Source organism: Triturus cristatus, chromosome 7 (assembly GCF_964204655.1).
Source record: "Triturus cristatus chromosome 7, aTriCri1.1, whole genome shotgun sequence".
Classification (NCBI taxonomy): domain Eukaryota; kingdom Metazoa; phylum Chordata; class Amphibia; order Caudata; family Salamandridae; genus Triturus; species Triturus cristatus.
Window position 1 is genome coordinate 1,637,851,846 of NC_140590.1, and position 23,059 is coordinate 1,637,874,904.

A 23,059-nucleotide genomic window follows, 5' to 3' on the forward strand; every position below is an offset into this window, starting at 1 on the left:
CATTCCCAGACACTTGTAGTAACTCAGCTTGTTATTGACGGTGGCGTAGGGTATCAGATATAAGTTAAACTATGGCTAGTTTGGCATTAATCTGTGATCGAGAGTGGAGGAAATAAATAATGTGTTGATCCAGCAACAAACTTCCAGTCTTATGATTAGGGTTGCCAGCTCAATATTTTAATGTTTCAGACGTTAAAAAAATAAGCAATCACCTAAAGCCGTATTTTCAGCACTTTTCTGTGCATACACACTTACTTATCTGTACACACTTCGAACAGCAAATATAAATAGAAAGCACTTTTAATTCTGTTCTAGGGCTACCTGAATGATCCATGACTGATAATTAATGGGAACAAAGACATAAAAGTCACATTACAAATTAATACATACTTTTTTATTTGTAACCCTATTTAGTATCCAGACGAGGCCTTTGCAGGCTCTTTAAACAACACATGGCTGGCATTTTTCTTTTGGCAATCCCACTTTATATTCCTTTTCATGAAATGCATTCTCACACTATGACATTTAATGTAAAATATGAATGTAAGGCAGATTGAGGGCCCAGGGGGTACTGGAATCAGAAAATAAAATTAAGTCTTGGTAACCAGTTTATAAAGGTATGTACATTTTCAAATGGTCTATAAAGACCTGTGAAAAACTAAGGCGTGCCGGAGATAAGACTCCAGACACTGCCCAGCCGAGCCCACACCAGCTCGAGCTGCAGCAGCAGCCCGGACTGACACACACAAAGGGGGGCTGAAACCCTTGTATCCCTATGTTCGTTGCGCCCCTGTAACTTATTGTATTATTCCATACCATACCAATCTAGAACAAATCATACCATACACTCACACCATATTAGACCACAACACAGCTCATTAGACCATCCCATACCCCACCATGCCATAACATATCACACAGTTTCAGACCATATCAAATCCCAACACCACATTATGACACAACATAACAACCCAGCCATATACAACAATACCATATGTTATGTTATGTTTTACAGACTTATATAGCGCACGTCTACCCATAGGTGTCTTGGCGCATACCATGTCATACCAAGTCATACCATACCACGCCATATAAATCTACAGCAGACCATAACATACAGTATCAGACCATATTAGACCACAACAACACAGCACATCCACCTGTAGCATACCGTACTACAGAGTACCAACCCATATCAAATCACAAAACACCATACCATACAACATCAGACCCTACCACTGTATAGGAGGCATACCATACCGTACTATGCTATGGCATACCATTTCATGCCTTACTCTACTATACCAGGCCATGCCATATAATGCAATACCATACCATAGCATTCATAGAACTCATTTACATCTAGAGTAGTTGTTCTCTTCTATTGAACATATTTTCAGGAAGATAAAAAAAACTGAATAAACACACTTATAGTCAGGTGAGCAGGATGGTTCTTGACTTAAAACCCAGGTGCTAAGAGAGACTCAAGGATGTACACATGTATACCCCGGAGGGCCAGTACAGGGGTCCTTACCTGCCACCGTGTCGTTTATTTCCGCTCATTTGTTTACAGTAGAGAGCAGACTAGTCCCTCGTGGGGACGTGTCCCGTTGCAAAATGCCACTTCTACCCTAACAGGAAGTTTTGGATGATAGGTTTTTTGTCCATGTTGTCTATATTCTATCCTTGTCTAAAATGGATTGTCTCACTTGAGAGGCCCGATAATGGGATGGAAATGGCGCAGTAGTCCCTCCTCATCCCAGAGAGGAGATTCTTAAGGAATACCAGATGAATTGCTAAATGGAAATTCCCTCACTACCTTTCGAAGCCTCACCAGAGAGAGGCCATTGACTGAAGGAGCAGGGCAGTCATACATTTTCAGATAGATGTAGTACATATTGCAAGAAAATGATGGGAAATTATTTTCCCAACAAAACAATAACAATGAATAGACAAATTAAAGCTAATTACATAAATGTTGCAGAAAAGGCATTGTTGTATTTCTTTCCTGAAATGCACAGCATATACTGGGTGCAAGAAGTGTGTGCATGTCAACATGTTTTCTACGGAGGTCAGCAAGTTGTGTTTTACACAAACTACTTTACTCTCAAGTGCAAAAATGTCAGTGCTAATAAAATGTTGTTTCTGTGCTTCCATGTTGGATGAAATCAATAATTGTTCATAAATTCAATTTAAGGTTCCCTGAGTATGCATAATTTATTTTGTAAAGAAATTCAATTTTCTGGAACATTTAGATCCATTTTGTGTAAAGGTTTAATAAATGACAAAATACCAAAAACAGGACCACCTAATAATCCTCAGAATGTATCTTTTTTGTCTCTTACTGTCCCTTCCCTTTGCCACCACATTTATTCTGTCCTAATACATAACTTGTCTTCCTTAGATACAGAATTGCAGTATTAGCCTCGGTTTGAATTTGCAATTTCAGACAATCAGCAAAATGTGTCTTGTCATTTTTCCAACACCTATATGCTGTATAGAGAGAAAGTGTCCTCCAGCTGTCCCAAAGGTTATAGATTAATGTACTTATGAAATGAACCTCAGCCTGTATCCGTCCTTAATGTCAATGATAAATGGCCGAAAGAAATATCTTCAACATTTCTACTACTATGTCCATGTCCTTCTTTCAGATACACCAAGATGAAAACAGCAACCAACATTTACATCTTTAACCTGGCCCTGGCGGATGCCCTGGTGCTCGTCACGCTGCCCTTCCAGGGTACAGATACCTTCTTGGGCTTCTGGCCCTTCGGCAATGTCCTGTGCAAGATCGCCATCGCCATCGACTACTACAACATGTTCACCAGTACCTTCACTCTGACCATGATGAGCGTGGATCGCTACATCGCCATCTGCCACCCTGTCAAGGCGCTGGACATCCGTACACCACACAAGGCCAAGATCATCAACGTCTGCATCTGGGCGCTGGCGTCCGTCATCGGCGTGCCCGTCATGGTGATGGGGTCGGCTGAAATGGAAAACAATGGTGAGCTCTTGGGTCTTGTGTGTAAAGGGTTGTGGAAAGCAGCGGTGTTGACTGGAATGGGACTGGACATCTTCAAGATGGATGTCTCAGGGTATGAATCCTTTATTGCAGCGGAGACGGGGTTGGTCAAGCAGCCTACTGCAAGGGAAAGTTGCCAGAGGAAATGCATAGCTTCCCAGCACTTAATTGCAACTTTAGTCAGGGGCTTCTTTAAGGCAATGTTTCTCTAGCCTCCCTACCTGCCTTTTCTCTGTTAAAGAAAAAGCTCAAACCCAAATGTTTTCCTATTAAGTTCAGGACTTCATCCCTGTCCCACAAGAATAGTATTCTTTGGGTAATGTCTTGTCCTATTGCCTGATTAATGCTCAATAAGTGGCAGAACCTCCCCTTATACTTCAAGGCTTAGTAAGAAGACCTTTCAGAATTTTTTAACTATGCGTCAAATTCATGAAATTTCTCAAAATTTTGCATGACGTGAAACGTGTCATTTTTTTTTTTTACCTGAGAGCTTCTTTTGTTAAAAAGACTAGCATGCCAAGAACAGACATTTTGTTCTAAAACCAGTCTCCTGCAGGTATCTGATGAAACGTCTTAATGTACGATGCCTGTTAGAGTAATAAACATACCGCAAGATACCAGCAAAGCACTCTTCACCACAAAAGTGTGTTTTCGTGAATGAATCATGGAATTTCACCAAATTTCGTGAGAAAACAGGATCCAATTTCACCAATAAGTCCATTGCAGGGTATGTAAAACTCCCTGTTTCCCAATATGGTTGGATAGAATGGCGGCCATTCAGGTCTCCCAGCTGAAGGCTGCTTTAATCTGTTAACTTGCAGCTGAATATCTCAAAAGGGACCTTGGCCATTTGTTGACGTCATTGAGCAGGCAAGCTATAGGATACACAGATCATAAAAGTGTAGATTTCCTGCTCAGGGGGTAATTTCTGAGAAACGTTTGCTTCAGCAGAATGTCTCCAATGAGGCGCCTGTCCCTGGGCTGATAAGTTTTCTGCTTTCATATTACCAGAGAGATACAGACAATGCGTTGTCTCGCGCCAAGGCAAAGACAAGGGGCATGCATCAGGCTGGTGTCACATAGGACCCAGGAAGTCATCTATCAAGTGTGCGTAGCTCTTCAAACCTATTTTTAATTTACATTCAGCACCTTGTAGCATTGCTGCTGCATTTTTTTTTATTAAACTCTTTTTATTAGATCCATGCTGATCACATAGTACAAACAATCGAAATATCTCTTTGATGATGATACATACATGGTGGTTCCAAAGCGCACAGTACTTGTTGCCGGATACTGGATACCATCAGCCCAAAACAATGCACATTATCTAGCAACACTCAGCCAGCAGGCCCCCTATTCCATATTGCTGCTGCAAATTTAAACCCTGGACTTTAATTTCGAGAATGCAACAAAATCAAGGACTTAGGGGCATATGTACAAGCCCCTATCGCCACCACAATGGCAACTATAGAGAAGTTGTGGTGGTATTAGGGGCTGCGCCTTATGTACAAGGCAGTGTTAAGCCACTTAACGTGGCTTAACACTGCCTTGTACATAAGGCCCCCTTTCATGCTATGGTTAGTGTGAAAGGGGTGGGCAGTGGGTGCTGCAGTGGGTGTTCCATCGCAACACTCATTCATTTTGACGCTGCCCCCTATGTACAAGGGTGGGGTACATAAGAAGGCAAAACAAGGAGAAATTGATTATTTTTCCTCGTTTTTGCTTTTTTCATGTGTGCTGCCTTGTGCAACACACATGGAAAAAGCAAAATGCCATTGTTTGTTTATGTGTACGAAGGTGTCCCTTCCTGTACATATACAAACTTTAAAAAAAAAATTGTCACTTTTATGTGTGTTGCATGAAGCAGCACACATGAAATTGACATAATGACATTTTACGATTGTTTATGTGCAGAAAGGGACACCTTCCTACACATAAACAATCCTCCCCTGCACTCAGACACCCTTGCACCATGGTGCCTTCTAGCACCATCGCAGGGGGAAACGCAAGGCTGCACCACATTCTTGTAAATATGGTGCAGCCTTTGCATTTCAGAAGTGGCGGAGAGAGGAGTTATGGCAGGAAGGATAACGCCTCTCTCCGCCACTTCACTGTACATGTGGCCCTTAGAGGGTCTCTTATACTCTATAAGGTCACCTGTAGCACCCATTTAACAGCTTCTTTGAAAGTGCAAAGACCAAACCATATATATGCTTCCTGACATCAGACACCCATTGACATAAACAAATGACAGCAAAGTCCTACCTCACAAAGGCCAAGATTCTTAAAGTTATGCTATATTGGACTAATAGCCCCCATGGCATCATTTACACGTGTAAATTCGTATTTTATTATCAGTTGAATTGAATTTGTACTCAAAGCCTATTTTCTCTGTCATGCAATTAAGTCAATACTCTTTACATTTCTGTTCAAGAAAATTGTCATCACAGGATCAGGGATTGGGCCTTCGAGGGCAGGGATGCTTTTGAAAGTAGTGGTTGGGTATTCGGAAACTTTGGCAAGTCACATTCCCATCCTTAAGCAGAGGGGGAAGTTTAGAGCTGTCAAGGGCACAGGCAGGACTGCATTCAGGGTCAGAATACAGAGGGGCCTTGGTGAAAGAGGCGGTGAAGGGATTTTTCAAGATGAAAACAAATTTGAATCAAGAAAAACAAATAAAAATAATTTTAAAGTGCAAAGACACTTTTATAGACTATTTGCTACTGAACAAATTTACACCTGCTACATTTGGATATGTTAAAATGCTTTTTCATTTGAGAAAAGTGGAATTCATGAAAAGAACTCCTGGAAACCACAACTGTAAAAGCTTACCAGCTATACTACTTGAATGCTCCGTGAACTTTAAAAAAAAAGGTAGGTCATTTGATACAACTATAGACTCAAGCATTTAGAAGTACAAATTTCACTTTTTGACAACTGTGCTCAATATGCCATTCTTTGGTGAAATAAAATACCCTCTGTTTTAAAGAGCGTCTTGATATGTACTCAGGCAGTGATAACGCTGTACGGAAATCATTTGTCAAAGGATCACATTCATTCATCTATCAGTCAACCAATCATTACAAGAATCTATCTATCTATCTATCTATCTATCTATCTATCTGTCTGTCTGTCTGTCTGTCTGTCTGTCTGTCTGTCTGTCTGTCTGTCTGTCTGTCTGTCTGTCTGTCTGTCTGTCTGTCTGTCTGTCTGTCTGTCTGTCTGTCTGTCTGTCTGTCTGTCTGTCTGTCTGTCTGTCTGTCTGTCTGTCTGTCTGTCTGTCTGTCTGTCTGTCTGTCTGTCTGTCTGTCTGTCTGTCTGTCTGTCTGTCTGTCTGTCTGTCTGTCTATCTTCCTGCCTGCCTGTCTGTCTGTCTGTCTGTCTATCTTCCTGCCTGCCTGTCAGTCTGTCTGTCTGTCTATCTTCCTGCCTGCCTGTCAGTCTGTCTGTCTATCTTCCTGCCTGCCTGACTGTCTGTCTGTATATCTTCCTGCCTGCCTGACTGTCTGTCTGTATATCTTCCTGCCTGCCTGTCAGTCTGTCTGTCTATCTTCCTGCCTGCCTGACTGTCTGTCTGTCTATCTTCCTGCCTGCCTGACTGTCTGTCTGTATATCTTCCTGCCTGCCTGTCAGTCTGTCTGTCTATCTTCCTGCCTGCCTGACTGTCTGTCTGTATATCTTCCTGCCTGCCTGTCAGTCAGTCAGTCTGTCTGTCTGTATATCTAACTACCTATGTACAAACCAGCAGAGAGCATGGCAAAGTGAGTTAAAGAATCGCTATTGGGAATTATAATGAGCTGAAGATCACATTGTTGAATCCAACCAAGGCCAACTCATCCTTCCATTATTCAGGGGTCAGTAAATAGAATACCATTAAATTAAATAATAATAATACACCATTCACAGCGGTTAGAAATAGTGGTGTGGAGCACCATATGGAAGAAGTTATTATCTCTCTGTATGTCTCGCTATAGATCTATGTGTTTATGATCCATTCCTCCAGCAGTCACCCATCCACCTATTTCTGCCTGTGCACCTTTCTCCCTGTCCCAGGAGAGTTGTATAGCTCTTTAGATGGTGAGTTCAACATACGTCAGAGTGCTGGGTAGCAATTGTGATGTTGGCAAGAGGGGGAGTGAGTTGAAGCATCTTTTTTTGTAAGTGGATAGGATTTAGGATCTGCCTGGATGAGCAGAAATATTTCCAAAGCTAATTTGCCAGACAGGGTTTCCTGGCTGTTCTGAGAACCAGGACTTAGGATGAAATGACTTGGAATATAAAGATTGCACCCCAACCCTTCTTGAACAAAATACCTTCATACACTTTCATCTCATTATAGCTTTTGTTTTTTAGGAATATTCCATTTGCTTCATTTCTCACCAACCTGTCACATACTGTTTTCTGAACAGTAAGTGTATGCACAAATCAGCACTGTTGGGACATGCAGCTGGGACTCTGGGAAGAGAAGTTTTTCAGGGATAACGAAACGAGAGGCTTTAGGGCATATTTACAAGGTGACTGCGCCACCGGGACACCACCTTTTTCAATATTCCGGTAGAACAATGCCTTGCACAATATTTCTTACGTGGTATTAAGCCACTTTGCATGGCTTAATGCCGCTTTGGAATATGGTACTCTTTCAACGGGTATCTGCGTGAAAGGCGCGTGTAATGGGTGTTGCTTGGGCGTTCCACCACAACATCCATTGCTTTTTAACTCTGCCCAAGGATCTGTAAATCTGAGGCAGCGCCAAAAACGACACCATTCAAAAGCAGACTTTAGATTGGAGCAACGAGGAGAAATACTTTTATTTCTCCTTGTTTTTGCTGTAGCACACATACATAGAAAGAGCAAAGTGTCACTAATGATTGTTTTTGTGCAGTAAGGTGTCCCTTCCTGCACAAAAACAATCATTAAATAATGGTGACTGCTACCTCTATGTGTGCTGCAAAATGCAACAGACAAAGAAGCAGCAAACCACCATTATTGATTAGTTTATGTGCAGGAAGGTATCCCTTCCTGCACATGCACAGTCATCCCTGCAATGCAGACCCCCTTGCACTATGGTGCATGGGAGTCTGTGTTGGCACTAGGCAGCTATTGTTTTTGCCAGGGAAAACACAGGAGTGCGCTGTATTATTGTAAATACGGCGCATCCCTGCATTTTTTAAATGACACAGTGCAGCGCTGCACCATTTCCTTATACATATTCCCCTTAGATAGTTCCCTATTTTAGTGCCTTCTCAAAGCACAAGCCTTCCTCACATGGACCCAGATTGCTTGAATAGTAACTTCTCACCTGACAGTTCTGGATTTTGTAATAAGCATCATTAGTGAAGAGTCCATTTTGTGCTTTGTAATAGTGAGGGTACAATTGCAAGCCTCCTGAGATTTAACTAAGTAGTTCCCTCATCAATAAGGCATGGTTTTCAGGAGTGTTGAAAATGGATTCCCATTTGCATTGTAGTTTTTCGTGGAGTTTGTAATTTTTTTTTTTAGGGGAGAGAAGGGTATACATTTTTGAAGTGCGGTGATCCCTTTCAAGATTTGTCTGAACTTGAGAGGTAGGTTTGCTCATAGGGTGGATTATAGGGAACTTTTAATTTTGAAAAAGGTGTACAGATCAAGGTCAGTGAGGGCAATAGTGTTCTTAATTGTTGAGAAAGGAATGGGGTTGGAGTATGAGATGAGGTCTCTTGTGAGATTCAATCCTTTGTGAGCCGTGTCTTTGTAGATAATGTTCTACCATCTATCTTGATGTTTTGATTGTGCCAGAGGGAGGCATTGGAAGAGTGTTTCATTTTATTCAACAACCTATTGTCTAAGAGTCTAGTAGCTTGAAGTGTTCCCAAGAGAATGGATACCGAGTGTTCAACATTGAAAAGTTTCATGTAATGAGGGCTATGAGAGTTAGAGGTTGAATTAGTTCTTGTTCAATTTCTAGTCAAACTCAACGGTTTGTATTGTTTACAATCCAATTAATTGCTTGTTGACAAGGAAAGCTGCCTGGTATCTGAGATATTCTGGCATGTTACACCATCCAGTTTTTTCAAAAAGTCTTAGCTTTTTTTATAGCAATTCTAGATTTTCTATTTGAGCAAAGAATTGAGAGATAAGTAAGTCTATTCCTATCTTGTATTCCAAAGGTTTAATGCACAACTATCATCTTTTACATGCTCTAAGAACTACTGACTTACTTATTCTGACTCAATTATAGCCAGCAATAATACTCCTTGACATATTATCTTAGCCAGATGCCGTTATTTATCCAGATTTTCTTCACGTCATCCACCATTACGCTTTTGTACATGATCAACCTTACTTGTCCATCAAGTTATGGTCAAGACAGCACATTGCTATTATGGATGGGGACCAATGCTGTCCTTATCTACATGCACAAGTTTCTATACCACCATCACTCTGTAGTTTTGTTTGTATCTGCTTTACATTTTCAATAAAAAATATTTGAAATTAAAAAAACTAATTGTGAAGAGTCTATTTAGAATGTAGGAACAAGAGGTTATGGTAATTCATGCAGTCTCAGGGGGTATAGTCATTGATGCTGGTTGATTGGCAGTAGAAAAAGCAAAATAAATATTTTACCATGTAGATACCAGTGTAGATTTTGGAAAAAAATGCCTGTTGTTTTTGATAAAACACACATTCCGTTTGTAGAAGGGGGGATTATTGAAGCTGTTCTCTGCAAGGTTCAGCTAACAATGTACAATGATTGGAACTGGGCTTTGTTACCCTTTTGAAAATATAAAGGTGATTAAACAATGAAGAATTGAAAAGCTTTGCAAAGTGATTCAGGGCTGCCTCTATGGTAAGGATGCACCTATTTTACAGAGAGACATAATAATGAATACTATTTGGCTACAGGTGAATGAGGCAAAAAGAGAACTAATGCTGTTTGGAGAAAAACCTCAGCTGGACTGTTTACATTTGGGTGATATCTTGCCTGTTCTTTAGACAGACTATACAACCAACACTGAAAGGAAGACAGTTTGGAGATATGTTAGGTAGTGATCACCCCACAACTTTATAGGTTTGTTTGGTGGCCCTTTTAGGCCGAGCGTACAACACAGCTTAAGCTCTCTAGTTGCAAAAGACCCATTGTCAGCTTACCAAAAACTTACAGAGGGCTTAAAGCCCAGCCATTACTTAGCATTTGTAGGCTTTATCGTCACTTTCATTTGCGTTCATCTTATTCAGTGTCTTGCCTTGTCCTTCTTCTCTTCCCTGGCTCCCTGTCTCTGAAATTCCCCACCTGACCGACTTCACTGGGAAAAGCACCACTGATAATTTGTGGCATTATCCAAGACCATTCTGTTTTTCTGAGCCATCTTTTTTGGAACCAGGTATAGACAGCAAACATTAAAGTGCCCTGAGAAGTTTTTTCAAACTGTGTACTATATAAATGTAATCAGTTATACAATAAAGTTAGGGAAGGTTATCAATAACCATATCCTAAATGAGGAGCAGTGGGGTTTGGTAGAGACATAACTCTGTAGGTGCCAGTTGACAGGAAGATTCCTCAAGGAGCAGACCAAAAAACTGCATGTATTCTATTTCTCCTCACATTGAGAAAGCCAAGTTAGCCTGGGCTTCCTGTCTGATGTTGCCCTGTATATATGTCCTGGGGTTAACACTGTGTGGAAGGTTTGTAGTTTTTTCACCAGTGGCAACTCCACCTTGTATTACTTGTCCATTCTGTTTCCTTCACAATGTCTGAAGGTTTTGCCTTGGTCCCCTCTCACTTGGACATTTGCAAGGGATTTTTTGGGTCTTCCCTCTTTTATTTTGAATAGACTGCTCATATTTAAACTACTGGAACTAGACTACTTCTTGGATTGAAAACAAATAGATACCGTGTATCCAGCTGTGTACAAAGTTCTATGGTAACCAGTTTATAAGAGAGTAACTTCATGGCTCTATCTCTCAACCATAGAGCATTCTAGACAACAGAAAGTCTCTAACTGTGGCCTGAGTCGAACATTCCACTCTTCTGTTTCCATACCTGCTACCTGTGTCACAACTGAAGCTGGCTAGAGTTGGCAAAGTTCTTTCAGAGTCTAGGCTGCAAAAATAGGGACCATAGAAGACCATTAGATGATTAAATGTGAGCAAAATCAATTCTGTTCTTTCTACAAGGATGTGTCTTTGGTCATACCCTTCTACATTTATTACTTACTTATTCTTCAATTCAAAATCTGACAATGCCCTCACAGTCACCAGTCACCACAGAATCTAAAGTTATAGACTCTTCTTTCTATTACTTACGGTTCAGACAAGAAATAAGTGAAAAAACATTGATGGCTGATGCACAATTGAAAAGGCCTGACATAATCTGTTTTCTGTTACACACAGTGCTCATGTGGAGGTTAATGATTTAGTGCAGCTGCTTTGTATATTATTTGATCTAGCAGAAACTGCCATAATTCATTCTCATTGCACATGACCACAATTTCATGTCGACATGTTTCGACCATTTATTCTATTTGACCAACCATTTCAGGACAACAAGGACCTAATTAGAAGTAATTGGGTATTGCCTTATCATACCTGCTTTACTCAAGTATGCTTTTTGTACTATCCCAATGGATAAATCTAATGTTAGATTGTAGAAAGAGTTCTAATGTTACTATAATGCAAATTCTATTTTAGGATACATGGCTCGCTGACACAGTTGATCTTCCAAATACCTTTAGGTACTAATACTGCAGCCCATTCTCTGGTGCTCTATATTAGCAGCAATTTCATGCACAGTTCTAATTTTTCACATTTTGCATTTTCAAATAATGAATAATTCATAGACATGTTAGAGAGCATAGACCCAGTATAGCAATATTTTCAGTTTACATTCCTCTGGGTTTGTATATGCCTTGATTTAACAAGAACAACAAACAGTCATAAATGATAACATATACAGTCCTTAAGACATCGCAGTTTAATGAGTAAGGCTTCTGCTTTTATATAGCTCGTCACTCTCTTCAACTGATTTTCCGTAGTGTCATGCTAATACCCTCAGGGTGAATGTGCACTATACAAGTACAAAGAAACACAACACTTAACACAACAACAACATATGACAACACATAACATTTGATAGATATAGTACTTATGCAGCAGCCTGATAAAGTCTAATTTCAGAAGCAACTTTTAATTGCTAGGGAAGATGAAACACACAATCAGCTGATGTGAACATTAGTCCATGGCATTTTGTAAGATTCAACAGAAAATACATTATGTAAGCTATGTTAATATGCAAATGCAGTTCTTAAATTCACTTCACAGTGCTTGGACTGTACTAGTTTCATTATAATAATTTGAGGACCCTGAAGCACAAAATTGTCACCATAGATAACAGACCCCTCTTGGCGCCTACAGCAGATGATGCTGGCATCACGCACAATTGTCTTTGAAGGGTACATGCAGTCCGGTGATTGATGGCTAATATAAACTAGTGTTTCCTAATAGCAGTCTAGACCTATAATTCTGTTACATAAAAATGGATTATGCAGAAGGGTAATCCAATTTTGTTACCAGTGACTTACTGGCTGGTTAGGTCTGCAGTATGTATTATATTGTGTATAATAATACAGTGTAGACCAAATACATTTGTTTCCAATTAGGTGTATAGCTTTGGTGTCTCTCCCATGTGCTTTGCCTTGGATCAAGCTGTGTGTTGTCTGGAGCATAGAACAGCCTTCAAGCACAATAAAGTACTTCTTTAATCCAGTTCAGTGCTTCTGTATGTTACCTGCATGTGTTCTCTTTCTCCATACTGGAGTCTGGACTCATTGTCTGGTGTAGACCTCCCTCCTCATTGAAATGTTTCTGACATTCAGTACATTGAGAAAGTATCTCTGCTATGTGTGGTGTGCTCTCTTTCTCCTTCTACAGCACATGCTTGTTGTCTGGTGTGTAGACAAGTTGTAAAGCCCTGAACCATTCAGTCTGCCAACATTTGGAGCCACAGAGGTGGTGGAATTTAAAAAGCATCAGCGGCCAGAACTACAAGGGCAATGTCCCCACTGCTGCAAAGGGCGGGAGGCACAGAGCCTTATGCATGCTACTTTGGCTGCCACTCGCAGTATCGTCTCGGGCGGGACATCTGGCAGAGGGCAAGAGAGATGACGAGATGCTAGGATGTGACGATTGTGTTTCACAACTTCCGCTCAATCACAGTTCCTTGTATTCTGAAGTCACATTTATGTGTTCCTTATTTCCCTGTCTTGTGCAGGGTGTCTCAGCCAAGCACAGGGTGTCAGACCCATGTCCAGACTGGCCGTAGCGGGCATCCGACATTTGCCCGGGAGGTTGGAAGGGTGGGGGACAGTTTTGGAGCGGGGTGAGCAGGTTTTGGAGCAGCGAGGGCCGGTTTTGTTACTGGGGGCTGTTTTTGCAGTAATGCTGCAATATCGGCCCCAGTAACAAAATCAGCAGCGCTGAGGGCCGACATCACACAACTCATACTCTCCCTCTTGGACAAGACCCCCAACCCAAGAAACAAATTTACCGCCTGCAGGTCCAAAGTTGCTAACTAGATGAAAGTCAACTGTCTCAAGCTCAACACTGACAAGACAGAAATAGTGGTCTTGGCAAGACCACCTTACCATGGGACTTCAACTGGTGGCTGGCTGAACTTAGACACACATCCATAATCCATGGCAGAATCTTGGAATAATCATTGGCAGCAAACTGGACATGACCGCGCAAGTCAACACCATCACTGCATCCTGTTTCCACACCCTAAAGATGCTTAGGAAGATCTTCAAATGGCTCCCAAGCAACACTAGAAAAACTGTCACTCACACCCTAGTCACCAGCAAATTGGACTATGGGAACTCCTTTCTAGGCTGGGATCATCAAGCAACTCACTAGAAGACTACAAAACACCCTGAACTCGACAGCCAAACATCCTCAATCTCCCACACAGAATTCTCTTCATACAACGCCTCAGGGAACCACACTTGCTCCTGATACACACAGATGTGTTTAATTCAAACACCTCAAACACACTTTCAAAGAACTACACAACTCAGGCCCCACCTTCCTGAACAGTCGCATCTTCTTCCACCAACCACCCAGGCACCTCTGCTAAGCAGGACTCCTGCTCTCACACATCCCAAAAACACACAGGACCAGATCAAGAGGATGGACGTTCTCTTACATCACTCCTAAGATGTGGAATGACCTCCCACTCCTCATCAGAGCCTCCTCCTTTCTTCTTGAATTTCACAGGAAGCTGAAGACCTGGCTTTTCAATTAACCAACCTACCATAGGCACACCTGCTCAGCACCAGGATAGCCTCATGGGTTATAGTGCGCTTTGCAAATAGACAAATATAACATAACTTTACATACTCCTGTACCACTTTAGGAGGATCCTTTTCCCATGTCTTAGAGGCATTTGGTGAGATTAGCTTCTCTTTGAATGTTGCAGGGTTGATATCGTTAAGGTTTCTTCTTAATATTATTGATTTTATGGCAGCAGGAGGGAAGAGTTGAGGTGAAAGGGGAGAAGTATGTGATCTGATCACTCCATTTGGGCTGGACATCTATTTGCAATGAACGGGGACAGAAGAGTGAAGCAAAACTCTGAGTTGCTGAAACATGGGAATCTTGGCTTGTTTTTGTGAATTGTAAAATACCCCTGATACAGAGAACATTATCCCCACACATTATAACTTTTCTCTCATTCATAGATTGATATTATGTTCTTGCAGTTTGGGTTGTATTTCTGCAGCTTTCTAGATGTGTGACAGTCCACGCATAGTCTCAAATGTTAATGATGAAAAGAAGCAAGATAGGAGACTCACTGCACCTAACGTGGATTACAGACCACCCAACTCACACAGTGCCACCGTATGTCACACAATTTCAGCTCTGTTCACATGGTCACCCATTGAGGAGCTGAAATCACACGGTGACAGGGAAGACAAGCTGCAAACCACTGCACAAAGTGCCTTTCCAGCTTGTTTTTTGTGGCTGTGAGCACCCAATGTCCATTAAGACGCGTGAAAACACCCCAAGGCATCGGAGACTGCCTCAACGACCTTTTGATTTTTTGAGGGGGCTTGGGGGACTTGGTGAGGGGCAGAGGGCCTCTTAGGTAGCCCCTGAAAGGAGGACACATCCCCTTCAAGTTCCAGCACCCCCTCCCTCACACAGTGACATTAATTTGTAAATTTGCAGGTATGGTGTTACTGCTTACCTAGAGCCAGGAAAACATGCTGCCATTTTAGGAACACTTCCACTCTGTGACTACAGATGTAAGGCCTTCTTCGAAAACCTAATATAAGGCAAGACAACACAAACTAATTAGATTGATAAGTTGAAAAAGCCACAACTACAATATTGCTTCAATACCGAAGGGACACCCAGATAGCAAGCTAAAACGATTTCCAGAAAACAAATAAATTGTTATCACATGAGAACTCACATAAGCAAGGGATTGAACAGTGGTTGCTAGGTAATGGAGATAGAAAAAACACGACTGTTAGGGAACATAAAAGTATTGCTTTTGAGTTAATATCCCAACATCCACACAAAGGATGAGTGATTCGCTTATAATGGATCACAGTGTGCAACAAAACAATAAAATGGGCCTGATCTCATTATATGTTACAGGATTTCAAAATACAAACATCCAAGTATATTGAAACATTCTTCTGAAAAAGGTGACATACAAGTATGTGCAATAAGCTTTCTTTGCAGAGGAAGCATTGAGAACAGCGTTGGCTTTTTCTGAGAGACCATTATAATGCAGTTCATTGGCATAATGTGCCCAGACCAAATAATAAATATCGCCCACAAGGTATTAGCAAAGGAATGGACCAGCGATCAACCATTCCATTGTCCAGTCTTACCTGCGCTCAGACAATCTGCATCTGGCCGTCGTCCCCAGGATTAAGTAGGCCAGAATTGGCGATCGCCTATTCTCTTATAATGCCGCTAGGATGTGGAACACCCTCCCTCTCCGCCTATGGAGGGAACCCAGCCATCTGGCCTTTCGGAAACTGTTAAAAACTTGGCTCTTCCCTTAAGTGTTCTTAGGATGTTCTCTCCGTTACTGCATCAGCGCTGGGATGCCCCTGGGTAGCTATGCACTTAATAAATGCTGTTTTCATTTCATTTTCTTTATCAGTCCTCATCTTTAAGATATTAACCCTCTGAAACATAATTTCCCAATATATATTGAATCCTTCTGGAGACTCCTGAACTAATAGTGTCAACGGATGATATTACTGACCGTCACACTTTTTGGTGGGTGACAAAAGCAGGTATCAGACAGTCCTAGATTTGCTTTCTAAGGTGCATCAGTTTTCCTTATTTTGGGGGTTCCTGAGATTTCAATGTTGCTTCTCTCCAATAGCAATGAGCCTTCATGCTTCACTTCAAGATCTCAAGGTGTCTTGTAGACAGCAGCCACCAACATTTGAAGCTCAATGGAGTCCAAAGACCCAACAAAATATGCTGACTCTAGTCTGACAGTGTGATGCAATTTGTGTCTTGATTATTATATTGGAAGTGGTGGTGGCCAATCCCTTCCCAACAAGGTGATGGTGAGGCTATTGGTTACATTATATAGGGTTGTAAGAAGTTGCAGCTGGTGAGGAAATCTTGCCTCATGCTACGATTAACGTTGTGTATATACTCAATTAATATAAACAGGAAGGCCCTGCATTAGATACACTTTGAAGGAAATAGCTACTTTTATTCAGTTCACTCAAACTGGGCAAAAACAGTTTTTGAGGAAGACTGTTTTCAGCGAAAAAAACTTGCAAATAATTGAGCCTTTGAATAACACGCTCAGAAAATGTTAGCGTTGCAAAGAAAAGGTCTGCATACATATTCAGGTGCGATTAGAGGGGAAATTATATTTCAATGTGGTGAGAATGATCGGCAAAGCGCAGAAAAATCAGGTTGACGATAACCTTTGCAAATTCCAATCAATTTCAAGTGGAGATTGAGCAAAATAGTTTGTTTTTCTAACGAAAAGTTAATTCACTAAGGAGCATATTTACAAGGGCTTTATCTCCGCTTTTTTGGCTTACAAAGCCCAAAAAGCGGAGATAAAACCAGCGCCCTATTTACAAGAGGGTGCTAACATGCATAATTGCATGTTAGCACCCTTTTACCTGACGCCTCCCTTTGCATCTCCAATGAGATGCAAAGTGGACGTTACTGGGCGTAACCACGATGGACTACCTTGCAAATATCGCTGATGTTTACATCGCGATATTTACAAGGCAGCCCACATGATTTTAGCACACATTAGATTTTAGCGAAAACGGCCATTTTCGCCAAAATCTAACGTCTGCTAAAATCCTGATTTAGCCATCCCTTACATAGGGGGTGGATTATGCTGATACGACCCTGTGGGTCGTATCAGCAAGGTTATCGCCGTTTTGCAGGGAACATCGCTGGAAAACCAGCGATGTTCCCTGCAAAAGGGCGATGACCTCGCTATCTCTGGAATTTTCATCGCCCTGGAGTTACGCGTTGTTAATAACGTGTTACCCGGGCGAGAAATTCCAGAGATAGACGGCGATAAATAACAAAGCGCTAAGCGCGCTTTGCGTTTATTTATCGCCGTCCTTGTAGATGTGCCCCTTTGTTACAATGTACAAGTGAAACAGTTAAACAATTAGCTGGCACATGCATCAACAATGCCATTTGCGATTCCCTATTAGCGAAAAATAAGGATTCGCTAATAAGGAATAGCAAAAGGCTATGCATGTAGAAATCGCTTAAAAAACAGCGATTTCTAAACATTCCTTAATTGCGACTCGCAAATTGCGAGTTGCAATTAAGGAATACCTCCCCATTCATTTCTATGGGCCTAGAGGCCCCTAGGAATGAATGGGAAGACATTCTCAATTTGCGATTCTCAATTAGAGAATCGCAAATTGCTCATGCAATTTCAAGGGTGCCAGGGTGTCAAAAGGACACCCTGTTGCATCCCTGAAATCTGCATATGAGTACATTTTGCACACACACATGCCCCAAGGGCATGTGTGTGTGTAAAATGGAACTTTGAAAAATGCACTTTAGTGCATTTTTCTAAGTTTTTGCAAATTACCATGAAGTTCAACTTCATGGTAATTTGTTCCCCCTATTAGCGAAATCGCTAATTTTTTTACTTTAATGCATTGCATTTAAGGAATCTCAATTTGAGATTCCTTAAATGCAATCGCAATTTAAGTAATCCCAAATGCAAAAATACCGGTCGCAAAGGGGCAGATTCTGAGAATCTACCCGTTTGCGACCGGTTTTTGCTTTGATGCATGTGGGCCTATGTGAATAACTGACTGAAAAAATTGCGAATAATTATTAGAAAAATATAACAAGAGTCCTCTAAAATGGACACAGTACATATGCTCAGAGAATTATTTGAAGAGTAAACCAGGGTGTTTTTCGAAAATAAAGAATGATTTCTTTAAAGTAGTGAACATCAACTTTTGAAAAAAATGTAGAGACATACACAAAGTTGATTGAAAAGTAGGCAGAGAATTATTTAGGGAAATGTATTGCATCTTTATTTCGAGAGCAAACAAAGAATTAATTACGTCTGAAAAAATAAGTGGAATGGTCTTTGAAAAATATGCGACATTGCCATAATATTAAAAGCGTAATATCTTCGTAGCATGCAATAATCTTTGGTATGCAATGCAATCATGCAAACATCGCCCTGCAAGAAAAACACAGATAAAATAATAGAGTTGTGTGTTGTATGTTGTTGATAAAAATGTGATAAAAATATAATTTGTTTTATTTTCAAAAATGCAGAAATTGGCACAGAACCTGCAGGGGAAACATCCATTTCCATGCGGGCATTGCATCGCAATGCCTTAACATCGCTGGTAAAACAACGCAAGTCGTTACAACGACTTGCGCTGGATGATGCTCCAACCTCAGGAATAGTATGATTTACTATTCCAACACCTTCCCTACTGTACGTAGACTGGTGTTGAAATAGTAAATCATACTATTCCTAAGTTCAGCGCCCTCCAACGCAAGTCGTTGTAACGCCTTGCGTTGTAAAAACTGCGATGTAACTTTCCGCGATCATTTTGATTGCGTTGTAACGTCACATATTCAACCTGCAGTGGTGTCAGTGCTGAATTTGGAACTGAAAGGCACCATTTGTAATTCAAGTAAACATGATCTTTCTCCCCCCAACTTCCATTCCCACACGAGCACACTGAGCTGAGCACATCGAGACCAAGGAGGACTTAGTGTTTTACAGTCCCTCAAACAGCCTAAAAGAAAAATGTAATATTAGCGAGCAACCTCCTTTCACCCTCGTGAATGCAAAAAAAGACCAAAGCCTTCAGAAAAACTAACAAGCAGCACACTGCTATTTAACTAGGGCACAGAAGGATTGGATACGATTTGCTCTATTTCTAGATGAATTAGTCAGCAGAGAATAATAGGTTACAGGGTAAGGAGGTGCATGGTAAGTATGACAGAATTCCATAAAAGAGAGGGGGTAAGGGTTGGGGAGTGAGAGATTATAGATTGCCCTAATTCAAAAAATAATATTATTATGGTGTTGTATGTTATGAAACATTATGGGCCTGATTATGATGTCGGTTGAGCCTCCGATCGCAGGACGGAGGCTTTCCGACCGGCATTGACGGTCTTAATTCCAACCGTTTAATTTCAATTTAGGCAGTCGTAATTGATACCGGACGGTCATTCCGGCTGGCTTTTGCCAGTCGGAACGGGCACATAATCCCTATACGACGGCTTTTCTGCCGTAGGGATTACGATGTCAGTTTCCGACAGGCTTTTCATTTCGGGCTTTCCGACATGGAAAGCCTATCGGAAAGCAACTTTGGGGACCCCTAGCAATGCCCCCTTCTTTCTGCAGCCTCTGGTTGGGGGCCGAGTGGGCACCCATGGGGGCCCCTGCTAATGTGGTGAAGGGATTTACATAAACTCCCATTTCTCTATAGGAGTTTGTGCTAACGCAGGTTTACAGATGCAGCACAAGCTTCTATAGAGAAATGGGAGTGCGATTGCATTGTAACACTGCGGTCTGGAGCGCTGACCGGTGGTAGGTCAGTCCCGAATCTGCGATGATGTCGGTCGTAGGCAACTCCAACTGATATCATAATTAGGGCCTATTTGTCTAATGGCAATTGCTTTACATTGAAATATCATTCATTTTAACATGTTATTCATTTTGTTTAAATAATGTTATTTTCAGCATGGAAATGAATACTTGATCCTACATTTCCAGGTAAATGCACTGAGCCTTGTGTTTTTTTAATTATATTTCCATACAGAGGTGGAGTGCCTAGTGCAGATTCCAGTTCCAGAAGATTACTGGGACCCAGTCTTTGGGATCTGCATCTTTGTCTTCTCCTTCGTCATTCCCGTCCTCATCATCACCATCTGCTACAGCCTGATGATCCGGCGACTAAAGAACGTGCGTGTCCTTTCGGGCTCCAAGGAGAAGGACCGCAACTTGCGGCGCATCACTCGCCTGGTCCTGGTGGTGGTGGCGGTCTTTGTCATCTGCTGGACTCCCATCCAGATCTTTGTGCTGGTTCAGTGCCTGGGCGCCAAGCCAGACAGCGAGGCCAAGGTGGTGATCCTGCACTTCTGCATTGCGCTAGGCTATGTCAACAGCAGCCTTAACCCTATTCTCTATGCCTTTCTGGATGAGAACTTCAAGGCCTGCTTCCGCAAGTTCTGCTTCCCCACTGCCTTCAGGTCTGAGCTGCAGATGTCCAACCGCATGTGTAGCATTGCCAAGGATGTGGCCTATGCATGCAAGAACTCTGAAGGGACTAACAACCCCGCATGACTAGGCCTGGAACTGCCCATGATGAGTTCAGACCAACAGGGTCCCTCCAATGAGCAAACCGAGTTGACACAGATCACCGCCCTTTGATACAAGTTGGTCCTGCCCATGAGCAGGGGCTAACAACCACTTCAGATGCCAAAGGGGGAGAAGGTTCTTGCCGCTGGCTTGCCAAGGTATTGTTTGTGTGCCTCAAGTTGAATCTAGAGTAGAGGAAGGTCACAGTGGCCTACATCAACTAGCAGGCATGGACTCTTTTAAGGTGTGGCATGCACTTGAAACAGAGTGTTTTTGTGAACATCTATAGGTGAAAGCCTGAACACACCATAACATGGCCTTAACTATGCCATCCTATCTTAAACACAGAGTAAAGGCAAATGGCCTATTTCGTACAATTCATATGCCACCCAAGATGCAAAAATGTAAGATATGTAGATACTTAAAATGACTTATTTTAAAGGTCTCTTATTGCAGACATTTGCCAAAGTGACAATGCAGAAGAAAGTACAAAGACTGGAGAATGTTGTCTGGCGATGAGTCTGTCATCTGGACAATAGTAAAGGGGTTCAGGATCGGTCCTGGAGGTTCTCTGAATTGATCATGTGATCCTGAGGGTGATGGAGGGGGTGACACAGGAGCTACAAACCAATTTTGTTCCCCAGTGTACCACCTAAAGGAGCTTGTAAGACAGCCCGGTAGGTTCTCTGCAAGCAACAACCTAAATTGAGTTGGGGGAATGGAAAAACCCACGTGTCTGGAACCTTCAAATATGCTGACTTGGAAAAGAAGTGGCCTCAAGGTTTTAATTGCACTAATAAGTAAGCGGACTGTGTAGAGTTGTAGGTCCAGGTCTTCAAGAAGGGCATGTGCATAGAAACAAGTCATCTGTTTATTCGGGGTGGGGGAGATGGAGCAAATGTGTGCCTAGGATTGTCGAGTGGACGCAGGGAAATCTTGGCTGAGGGTGGGCAGGCATGGAGAGAGGAGGGACCCTCTAGGGAGTGAGAGAGCACATTGTTTGCACATAGATGGTGGGTCCCAACTTAGAGGACCCTGTCCACAGATTGTATATGACATAGTCTGACCCACATTTGTGGCCGGTCTCATGACGTCGTTTTTGAGCGTTTCTCCATGCATGCATGTAACGGTGTCTTCAGCAGGTAACATTTCCTAATATGCAGGTGAAGATTAGGTTGCCTTCTTTATACGAGCCAAGGAGGCCTGTTTTCCTACGTACAGTTGAGAGGGCACCATGTAAAGTCAGTGCAGCCCGAATAAAAATAGGAAGAGGTGGCATTCACAGGGGGTGATTCACTGTACAGATAACATCAGCTCTCTTCTGTAGGGTGCAGGTGAGAGACTGACTAGTTGTATATACTGAATGAATGATTTATATGCAAACCTCACTCTCTTGTTATACTATAGCATAACCTACATGCCTTGGGTCTATATGGGCTATGCTGGCTTTCCCATACAGAGTGAGAGAGTTGTTTGGGTTAATGTATGTACATACCAAATATCACCAGGGCGGTCCCAGAGAAATGCTTTACTGGGCCTTCAGTTCTGATATTTAATTCAAAACTGTACCAGTGCCAGGACTAACAACACAGAAAATGCACTAATTGACAATGTTTACACCTAGCTTCCCAGTAGCAGGTAGTCTTCACTTCCAGATAGTATGTGGGAATGGTGCATTAATATTTAATTATACAGTGTGTCCTGTAATGACTCTGTATTCCCTACATGACGTATCTACAGACTGTCCAATGCCCTTCCCCACCAAGTATAATGGGGGGGGGGGGGGGGGGGGGGACTTATCGGGTCCCTTCTTATAGCCACTGGCACAACGCCCTATTATCACATGAGAGCACATGACTCAGGAGCACAGGAAGAATGAGGCCGAAGGGTTTGCCAACGCCTGAGTGCTTCTCAAAGAGTGCTACAACCGAGTCAGACACATTTACACGACAGGCGGACATAGCGATCAAAATACTAGAGGTGAGTCTCCCTGGTTTTTACCGACTGAGCCACCCTTCAAAATTGAGGCAACCAAATGGAATGTGATGAACTGTGTACTGGATTACTGATGTATTTATGTTTAAGCCTTATTGAACACTCTCAACAGCCTTCAGTGCTGCACGGGGCATGGCTGCCTGTTCCACCCCTTTCCCAGAATGCACCTCTCTACCCAATGCCCTTCCGGCAGGGAC

General features: G+C 42.0%; 1 protein-coding gene across 1 annotated transcript in view; it reads left to right on the forward strand.

Annotated features, from left to right (window-relative positions):
* OPRL1 (opioid related nociceptin receptor 1) overlaps positions 1-22,619 on the forward strand; it is a 209,840-nt gene extending 187,221 nt beyond the window's left edge. Inside the window, exons 3-4 of the mRNA XM_085614608.1 lie at positions 2,652-3,007; positions 20,329-22,619. Coding sequence (XP_085470734.1) covers positions 2,652-3,007; positions 20,329-20,852 — 880 coding nt within the window. The 3' untranslated portion in view covers positions 20,853-22,619. The remainder of the gene's footprint in view (positions 1-2,651; positions 3,008-20,328) is intronic.
* Positions 22,620-23,059: the final 440 nt, after the last annotated feature.